Source organism: Mustela nivalis, assembly GCF_964662115.1.
Source record: "Mustela nivalis genome assembly, chromosome: X".
NCBI classification, from domain to species: Eukaryota; Metazoa; Chordata; class Mammalia; order Carnivora; family Mustelidae; genus Mustela; species Mustela nivalis.
The window spans coordinates 4,461,760-4,471,242 of record NC_139040.1 but is presented as its reverse complement, the minus strand read 5'-3'; the positions used below and the strand labels follow the sequence as shown (position 1 = coordinate 4,471,242).

Genomic DNA, 9,483 nt, shown 5'->3' with positions numbered 1-9,483 from the left:
CAAAAAGGATTTTTGCCGTGTCCTAGAAACCAGCCTAGACACCTTGCCTCCTGTTTTGGGCTCTGGGCCAGAATCACAGGGCTTGGCCTCGGGGTGGGTTGGGAAGGCGAAAGAACGGAATAGGAAGGGGAAGGGGGTCAGGAACGGGGACGATAAGCGTGTGGGTTCTTGCCTCTGATGCCCCGCTGGCTGTCATGGTGTCCGTGGCAGAGGCACACACACGGGGCTCCTGCCCTGGCTTGGTTCTTCAAGAACGGAGGAGAAGCGTTCGCTCAGCACACAGGGAGCTCGGCTCACTGGCTCCTCGATTCCTCGACGTGGGCTGAGTTCTACCGTCTGGAAGGCCCTGCGGCTGAATGCGGAGGACGCTAGGAGCAGGACACGTCCAGCCATAGGGGACTGTGTGTAGCAGTCCCAGTCGCGGCACGAAGGTGGGCAGGCGTGCCCTGAGAGCTGCGGATGAAGCAGAAGCCGTGAGGGGGTGTTGCTCCCGAGGCGAGGACGGCCCTGGAAATGCCCCTGACCCAGCCCGGGCGGCAGGGCTGTGACTAGAGGGGCCCCATGATCGCTTCTGTGCTGCCGGTCACGGGGAAGCTGGGTGGTGACAGTGGCCGTCTTTGGGCATCGGGTGCTTTTGGGGCGGGACAGATGTCTTAAATGGATAAACGCCGGGAGCAGTTTGCCTTGGGCCATGGAGAAGGCCGAGTGTCTGTGGCCTGAAGGTACAGCGTGCCGGGCCCCGTCACAGGGTATTTGAACACAGTGAAGGTTCAGGGGCTTTATTCCCACCTTCTCCACGAACGTTCTGTGGACGACAGCGGGGAATGCGCACGTCCCGGACAGCCCTGCTCCCCCCGGACCGGCGGAGCCTTAGCTGGCTCCTCGGCCAGGAGAAATGATCGGGACTCCCCGGAGTGGTCCTCGGCCAGTCCTGAAGAGTGGCTGGTGTTCGTGGGAAGGAATGCTTGAAGCTCAGAGGTCTGCATGGGAGAGAAGCTGAAAAGAGGCATCGAGGTGGTCTCTTTCTGGTCCTGGGGACCTTTGGGTTCCTTGCTCGCAGCGGGTCTGGACCCCCTGCGCCACCCTCACCCATTTGGGCACGATCTGTCCTCCCGGAGGTGCACAGGCAGGGAGCTCGGTGTGCTTCGCTTCTCTGACGTTCCACTCGAACCCCGCGTCTGTGATCTGTCAGGGCAACGAAAGATTTGTAGAGGGTGAGCGTGGGGGGGGGGGTCACAATAGCACCGGACAGCTGTCCCAAGCAGCGCAGACCCTCAGACGCCAGCGTGCCTGTGTTCCGGCCTCTTCTAAAGGGAACAGGAGCAGAGAAGCACGGGTTAGAGAGGTTTCGGACTGTGCATCCGAGGACAGCGAACATTGTCAGCCCATTGAGATCTTGGAGGTTATGACCCTGGGAAGTGCCGAAAGGGGCTCCGGAGTGAGGAAGGCGATCAGCCCCGCTGAGATGTCGTGAACAACCATAGCCACGTCCGTGCGTGTGCCAACTCGGGAACATTAGGTGCGATCCCGCACTTGAAGCCCCTGTCCCTTGGTCTTTGGGCACATCCAAAGGCGGAGACTTTCAAGGCAAATTGGACTTTCTCAGGAACCCCTCCCAGAAATGAGGGGGTTTTGCCTCAGCGAAGTAGCAAAGCGGCTTTGGGCTGAAAACGTAGTCCGCAAGAGTGAATCAGAGCGATGTCCGGTGCCGGGGCCCCCCCTTGTGCTCCTCCTGTCCCCAGGCTAAGAGGGGAATGGCGTGGCCTGTCCTCTCGCACTTAGGAAGGCTCCCGTGGCAGAATCCTGTTTGTCACAGGCATTCCTATCGAAGGCGCCCCAGGGACCCAGGATTTGTTCTTTGCCATGGCAGCACAGGACAGAGAGCGCACCGCGTCCTCACCCAGACTCTGGTGTCAGACCCACGGACGCTTATGCGTGTGTGTCATGCCCGACGTGTGGGCCTTACTGCTCCGCGCAGCGCGGGCGGCCTTCCCCACAGGAGTCCCTGCTCGGGAAACGGGCTGTAGGGACGCTTCCTGCCCCCTGCACCGCCAGGTCCCTGAGCTACCCCGTCAGTGCCCGCGGGGCAGTCGTGAGTCTCTTTTGGGAGCCGGGCAGCCAGCTGCATGTGGGCCTTGTGGGAACTGGGGTGGGGGTCCTCCTCCTGGGGCCTGGCCCGCAGCCCCCATGCCTCGTGCACTGCCCAGCCTGTCCTGACCCTGGCCTCGGTCTGCAGTGTCTGCGGTCTCGTCCTCCTGTCTCCCCGCTGCCAAGCCCTCACCCCCCAGTCTTCTCACACTCATCCTTCCTGGGAGGCCCCAGCCGTGGATCCCGCTCAGCGTGCCCGCGCCTCCACTAGAGCGGACTCTACACCCTGGTGGCGCGTGTGCCCGGGGCCCGCGAGTGACAGTCGTCGCCCGGTGACTGCGTGAGACCGTGTACAACGCTGTGTTATTTTCGGAGATGTCCTGTGTAACCCCAACTGCTTCATGAAGCAGGTGGCCGTGCGCAGGTGACGCTGAGGCTTTGCTTCCTGAGGCTGAGCCAGAGTGGGCGTGTGTCCCTGTCAGCCATCCCCAGAGCCTGCTGGGACCCTGGTGTCTGCAGTCGGGCCGTTGGGGCAGAGGAGAGACTTGCAGGTGACGGCGTGGCCACCGGCACGCTCCCCCACTCAACGCAGTCTCAAATGAGGATTTAGAAAGCAGCCCTGGAGGAGGGGGTTTGGGTTCCCAGGCGGCAGGCTGTACAGAGGTTTGGCCGCCCCAGGAGAGGTGGGAGGAGGAGCACCCCCTCGTCATCCCGTCTGGACTGCCCTGGGCTGAGCAGGGGAGGGTCAGGGGAACCCAGAGGAGGCTGTGGTGAGCTGGAGCCTGTTTGACCTCTTGAACTGGGTGCTGTCGGCCCAAGTTCCAGGACTGGAGCCCGTGGGGCACTCCAGGATGGAAGCAGGGATACTGCGTGCCGTCCTCGGAGGGAACGGACTTGGAGGTCGTGGGATGGTGTTTGATCCAGACTGTCCTGGACTGCTTTGCTGTCCCACTTCGGACTCGCCCAGCACCACCACGAGCATCCTTCTGGAAGACATTTCAGGGGTGCCAGGCTCTCTCAATCGTGTCGACGGTAACACTCGTCACCCGGTTCCCCGGCAACTGTGGCCAGGGCTGGGCAGGGCAGGGGCCGGCCCCCTTACCCGTTGGCCAGACGACGTGACGGTCTCTAGGTGGCCTGACCCGTTCCCAGGAGGGGCTGGTGTGAGGTGTCTCAAGCACGGTCCTGCTCCTCTCAGAAGCCCCCGTTGCCCGGGCCCAGCCATGCCTTCCTGAATCCCCGCCGCCTCGCCAGGGGTCTGGCCTTCAGGCTGGCTCCCACCGACCGACCGTCCTCTCGGACAAATACCGCTGTCCCCGGTCCTGGCGCCTTCACGAGCAAGCCTGGGGCCTCTCTGCCTGTACCGGGCCCGAGCTAGGGCTGAGCACAGGGCAAGGGCAAGTGGCGGGAGGCAGGGTGTGAGACCAAGGGACAGCCAGGAGACAGTGGGAACGGCAATGCTGCATTTCCCGAGCTCCGGACAGAGGATGTGTGCAGAGGGTCCCCCGGACACTCACCGTTGGGCAGGCCGTGACAGTCCGTAGACCCGGTGGGAGGGGGTTTTGAACTGCCGGCCCGCTGCGTGTCTGATGTGTAGCCTGCCCAGGGGAGTGAGCCCGCTGGACACCGTTGGACCGCCCCGTCGGCTGGGAGGGAAGGGGACAGGACTGGGAAGGGGCGCGGCCGAGCAGCGGCCGGGCCCGAACCCAGAGCAGCCTTCGGTGGGTCCTTCTCCATCCGCGCGCGAGTGGGATCTTGTCCTCCCACGATGCCCCATCCCCCACTGAGGTGTCCTGTCTTCCGAGGACGACTCCTGGCTTTGGGAGTTCCCAGACTTTGCTGTCGGGAAGGACCGTGAGCTTTAGGAGAGGTCCTGGTCACACGCACTGTGGGACGTCCATCAACTGGGGTCTGTCGGATAGATTTCTCCGGCGGGGGGCCGGCTACAGCTTTCTGAGAGGAAGAGCACAGAGGAGAGAGATGCTCACCCCATCCTCTGGAGAGTGTCTCCGGACGAGGAGTACGGGTCGTCACTGTGGATGCGGACCCCCGCATGCGGCTGAGGTAGAGGCTGTCGGGGTCCCCAGTGGAAAGGGACCCTCTCATTTGTCTGTTTCGCGGGGTGCTGTTGGGGGAGGTCACTGTGCCCAGCCCCGCCCTCTGGGGAGCCGGGCTGCGCTCCTCCTCTCTGGGGGAGCGGTATCTACTTTGGTAGCTTGGGCCTCGCCTGCGGGAGGCTTGTCCACTCTCGCGCACTTGTCCCTTCACCGGGCCATCCTGTCTTTCCTCACGAGGGACTCGAGGAGGTTTTATTCTATCGTTTGGGTCACATCCCAGTTTCGCTCGATTTGGTCGCTCACACTGTTCTAGCGTTGGTCTTCCGAAGGGATCTCACTCAGCTTCCGGGTCCCTTTGAGGTACAGAGTGGCTTTGTTTCGCTTTCATTTTATTTTTACCGTGTCCCTACTTTCTGGCACTTTGAGATGCTCCAGGCTCCTTGTGACCTAATAAGATACTGATTTCTGTACTTCTACATCTGTATCTCTATATCTTGTCTGTCTCTCTCTCTCTATCATACAGGTCTCTGGCTCCGGTTCCTGACACGGGGCTCCTAAATCCCTTGTAAACGGGGGTGCTGGGAGGATCGCTTCTCTTAACATGTAGTCTCTGATCCTGTGTTTGACACAGGGCTCCTAAATAAAACCCTTGTCATTTCCCGAGAGGTAAGAGCCCTAGGAGCATCTTTTGTTCTAACCAGGTGACCCTAGCTGGGCTCCTGGGTGGCCCTGGAGGTGGCGATAGCTCAGCAGAGACACCAAGCCATGATTAGAAGCTTGGAGTGTTCATCCCTGCCAGGCGCGCACTAGCCTCAGGGGGACGGGGGCCCTATGGGCTCTCCCCCCCTGCTCAGGGGGACTCCCTACTCCTGCCCAGTGGAAAAGTGAAGGGCAGCGGTGTCTCTCCGTCCTGGGGACGGTTGCTTTTCCCCCTCTCCCCCGCTGCCCGGTTCCAGAGCCCACCTGGTATGGTCTATGGCCCGTCAAGGCCACGGCGGGAGCCTGGGAGCTCGTTGCCCGTGCCCCTTGAGACACTCTGTCTTTGAGGCGGCTCGGGGTGCGGAGTGCGCGTCCTCGAGGCGCTGCACGCCCCAGGAGCCGGAGGTTGTTTCCTCCCAAGTCGGAGCATGACGCGCTCGACATGTTGAGTTCGGAAGAGAAAGAGGACGACTGGGGACAAAGGGGAAAAGTTATCAGGTCCTCTGACAGGGACGGGAAGAGCCCCCCCCCCCCATGCATCCTGTCCTCCAGATACCAGCAGGCAGCCTCTGCGCTGCAAACCCGTAGGACCCGGCGGCGACCGTCTCCACCCACCTCTGGGTGCTGGAGGACGGTAGGGCCACCTTTTCTCCCCTCCTATGAGGGGCGACCTGACCTCCCCTCGTGGGTCAAGGGAAGGTCCTGTCATACAAGGGACCCGGCACGACGGGGAAGGGCGCCTGCCCGGCCAGGGAAACCCTGCCGCGGTGAGCCCTCAGCCCCCGATGCCAGCTTCTCGGACCCGTCAGGCGCCACACGGAGGCCTTCCTCAGGAGCGGAGGCGGAAACCCGAGGGGCCTGACCGAGGGTGTCCTGGGCCCCGCATCCACCAGGAGGGGTGTCGTGCCACGTTCTTGACGGCGCAAGCAGAAAGCTGAGGCCTAGCCCGCCGCTAAGAAAGAAACATCGCAGAGGCCGAGGGCACTGGGTTCATCACCAAGGGGCTCCCTCTCTGACACGTTTTATTAACCTGCCTGATTTCCGACAACCAGACGGCCCTGGCTGCGGTGGTGTGCCTAGCGGGGGCCATCGGGGGGCCGAGCGGTCGGTGGCAGGTACTCGGGGAAACAGCGGCAGTCGGGACAGCAGTGGAAGGGGCTCGGGGGGTGAGGGGTCAGGGTCACGGGGGTGACGGGTCCGGCAGCCACACCAGGCAGAGCGGCCACGGCGGGCCCCCAGGGGTGGCAGAGCGGCAGCAGCCCGGCCACGGGGAGCTGCACGGGGGGCCCGGGGAGGAGCACGGGGGGCCCGGGGGCGAGGCCCAGCCCCGACGCGTAAGGGTGTATCTGCGCGGGAGGCAGGGTGACACAGACCCAGGGCAAGGTCGCGGGCTGGGCCACGGCCGGCGCGAGGCAGATGGGCGCCTGGGCACCCTGGGGCTGGCCGTGCACGGGCCGGCCTGCCGCGGCGCGGGTGGCGGCCACGGTGGTCCTGGCCGCCGCGCCGGCAATGGCAGGAGGGGCCGACCCGCTCCTGCCCTGGATGGTGGGGCCGTCGCCCTGCGGGCGGCTCTCTGGCTCCGGCGGGTCCCCGGCAGAGGACAGGACTCCCTCGTGCCGCAGGCCGGGTGTCGGTGCCGCCGGGGGGACGCCCAGGGTGTCGGGCTCGGGCTTGCTTTCCATCTGCCTTACTGTGGATTTCACGGCCACTCTCCTCTTCATCCTCAGGAGCAGGTGAGGACAGTCTCTCTTGAAGAAGGGGCTCCTGTAGAACTGTAACTGCGGGGCAAAATGGAAAGAGGACGAGAGAGTCCGTGTCACAACAGAGTTGATCGCAAGCGGCAGCCGGGTCGGGCCCGCGCTGCGGTCCGAGGTAGCCGTAGGCCCCGAGGCCTCCTGGGGGCAGGTCCCGGTCCGGGCAGGAAGCCGCGTGCTCGCTGTCCTCTCGTCCGCCCTCGCTCACTTAGGACACCCACGGCCCCTGGGGCCAGGGTTCCAAGGGGCCTCCCGGGTCAGCATCCACGTCCAAAGGAGGGGGGCTTGGAGTCCAAGGGAGGGAGGCTCGGGATTGGCAGACGGGGGCGGGAGCCTGGGCGGCTGTCCGAGCCAAGGTCCGCTGGCCGCAGAAGCGCGCCCTGGCTGGGAGTCCCCGGCTCGGGGCGTCCAGGGGCCCGCTGGGCTCGGGAAGCACGCCCACTCCTTCAGCCTTCCACAGGCTTCCAAAGGGCTTTGGGGCAGCACAGCCCCCAGACGCCCAGGCACACCGCTCGTTCACGAAAGGGGCCCGACCACCCGCCTCGGCGATGGCCGAGAGCTGCGGGAGCCCCGCGTGGGCACGCTCACAGCCCCCGGGGAGGCGGGCTGCCCCCACCGCCCCGAGCAGCAGGGCGGGAGGATCCGGTGTTGGCGGAGGTTTTCGGGCACGGGCCCCGTGCAAGCAGCGTGCCGTTTGGGGGTGCCCAGAGCAACGACGTCCCTCACGTGTGGCCATCCCCGGATGCCCATCGCCTCACAGACACACCCAACCAAAAGACACAAACCTAGAGAAATGGGAAAAGCGGGGGGGGGGGGTGGCGCTGAGGGGAGGGTCGCAGAAGAAAGAAGGGAAAAAAGGAGAAGACCCTTTCTCCCTCGTGAGGAGAGCTCTGAGCGTCTACTCTCTTACCAATTCCCAGTGCCCCCCACCCCCACTGAGTGCCTGCCCGGGTCGGCAGCGCGCCCATCACGCGGGTCCTTGAAGAAGGCAGCCCCGACACCCTTGGCGCCATCCTGGGCACTTTCCCCACAGTGGGTCTCGGTCGCCGACCCCGCTGCCCAGAGGGAGACCCGGGCCCCAGAGGCCCAGGAGGCAGCCCCGGGGGCTCCCACCCCCCACCCCGACCCCAGCACGCCAGAGCCTGGCGGCTCGGCCCCCGTTACCTTGCTCAGGACGTGAACAGGGGCCCCTCCGGTGAGAAAGCTGGTAAGGCAGATGGATGTGTGGACGTCCCGGCGCAGTTTGCTGAATCCATACAGGTTGAGCTGGCGGACGAAGCTCTTCATACAGTCCGTTTCGAACACTTTGTCCGGACCCTCCCTCTCCAAAACCTCCTTCTGAAACAGCTTCTCGTTGATGCCTATGCAGGTGCCATCCTTGGCCCACCAAATGGACGCAAACTGGGTGCTGTTGACGATGGCCCACAGCTTCTTGGGAAAGGGCAGGCAGAGGAGGCTGCCTTCTCCCACCGACAGGGCGTCCTGGGAGGTGCGCGGCCTTTGGAGCGGAGGCTCTTGGGCCAAGGCCTGGAAAGCGTTTTCCTCCAGCAGCAGCCTGAAGCCAGGGTCCCCAGGGGACACCGGCTGCGCCAGGGTGAGGGGAGGCTGTGCTGGAGGAGCGCTGCTCTCCGGGCCCACGGCGGCAGGAGCCCCCTCTTCTGGAGGGGAGGGCGGCGGCCCCAAGCCCTGCGCCGGGCCCGGCGGGCCCCGCTTCTCCTTGCTGGCCATACTCCGCTCCGGCGCGTCCCTCCTTCCTGTAGACCTGCGAGTGCGGCCTGGCCGGCTGCACCCCTTGATAACAGGGCGGCCCCGGGGACATCACAAAGGGGCTCCAGTTACTTGGGGGGTGACATCACAAGCCAGCCAGCCAGTGACCTGATAAAGGGCCAGCCACACGAGTGACCTGTCGGCACGCCAACCTTCTGGTCACACCCGGTCCTTCCCTGGGCAAGGGGAGCCTCGTCTATGGCTTTAAAGTAACACACCCAACAGGGGCCCCTGGGTGGCTCAGTGGGTGAAGCCGCTGCCTTCGGCTCAGGTCATGATCTCAGAGTCCTGGGATCGAGCCTCGTATCGGGCTCTCTGCTCGGCAGGGAGCCTTCTTCCCCCTCTTTCTCTGCCTGCCTCTCTGCCTACTTGTGATCTCTCTCTCTGTCGAACAAATAAATAATAAAAAAAAAATCTTTATAAAAAAGTAACACACCCAACATCCGGGGCCAACCCCAGACCGTCCTTCCATCCCACACCTAGCTCCCCGGGTGCCGCCTGACCTCCGCTGGCCTGCGTCCTTCAAGAGGTCAGAGGTCGTTCTCCGGGCCTGTGGGTCTCGAGAGTCCCTACCGAGATGCACGCTTTCAAGCAGGGAGCAGAGGCTGGGGCGGGCGTCCACGGTCAAGGGTGTGGGCCACGCGGGCCTTTCAGCTTCGTCCCAAAAGGTGCTGAGGTCCTCCCCGGAGACCCTCCTAGTCTACCCACGCTGTGGGTCCCCCCGAGGCCACATGGCCGATGGCTGCTTACTTAGGTGAACAGGTTAGCCAGGTGTGTCCCACCACCACCCTGCAGATGGAGGAGGAGGAGGAGGAGGAGGAGGAGGAGGAGGAGGGGAGTGCTGGTGGGAGGAGGAGGAGGAGGAGGGCAGGAGGACGCCTTCTCCTTCCTTGCCTCTCCTCAGCCTGCACGTGCCCCCCTTCACACCCGGCCACCACCTCCCAGGCAGACTGTCGGGCCGGCCGGGAGCCGGGGGCCTCACACCGGCTGGCTTCCTTCCCTTTCCTCCACTGACGGTGGCAGGGGCACCCGTCCTGGTTGGTGGCCAGGGTTGGAGCTCCGGGGTCCTTCCCTGGGCTCTGGGGCCTGGAGGATCCAGAAGAGGAAGCCATGCAGAG

At 64.3% G+C, this 9,483-nt stretch overlaps 1 protein-coding gene across 1 annotated transcript; it reads right to left on the bottom strand.

Moving 5' to 3' along the window:
• Positions 1–5,818: 5,818 nt before the first annotated feature.
• LOC309855833 (heat shock transcription factor, X-linked-like) lies at positions 5,819–9,194 on the bottom strand. Its single transcript, XM_082716486.1, has 2 exons — positions 7,763–9,194; positions 5,819–6,622 (listed from the first exon to the last, which is right to left on the bottom strand). Exons 1-2 carry the CDS (start codon positions 8,324–8,326, stop codon positions 5,921–5,923), a joined length of 1,266 nt encoding a protein of 421 aa, XP_082572612.1. The 5' UTR covers positions 8,327–9,194; the 3' UTR covers positions 5,819–5,920.
• Positions 9,195–9,483: the final 289 nt, after the last annotated feature.

Bases quoted from the DNA above. Each gene is read 5' to 3' on its own strand.
- LOC309855833 (XM_082716486.1), bottom strand. From the start codon at position 8,326: ATGGCCAGCAAGGAGAAGCGGGGCCCGCCGGGCCCGGCGCAGGGCTTG. The intron at 6,623-7,762 runs GTAACGGGGGCC...TTTGCCCCGCAG, and splicing joins CTGTTCACGTCCTGAGCAAG to TTACAGTTCTACAGGAGCCC.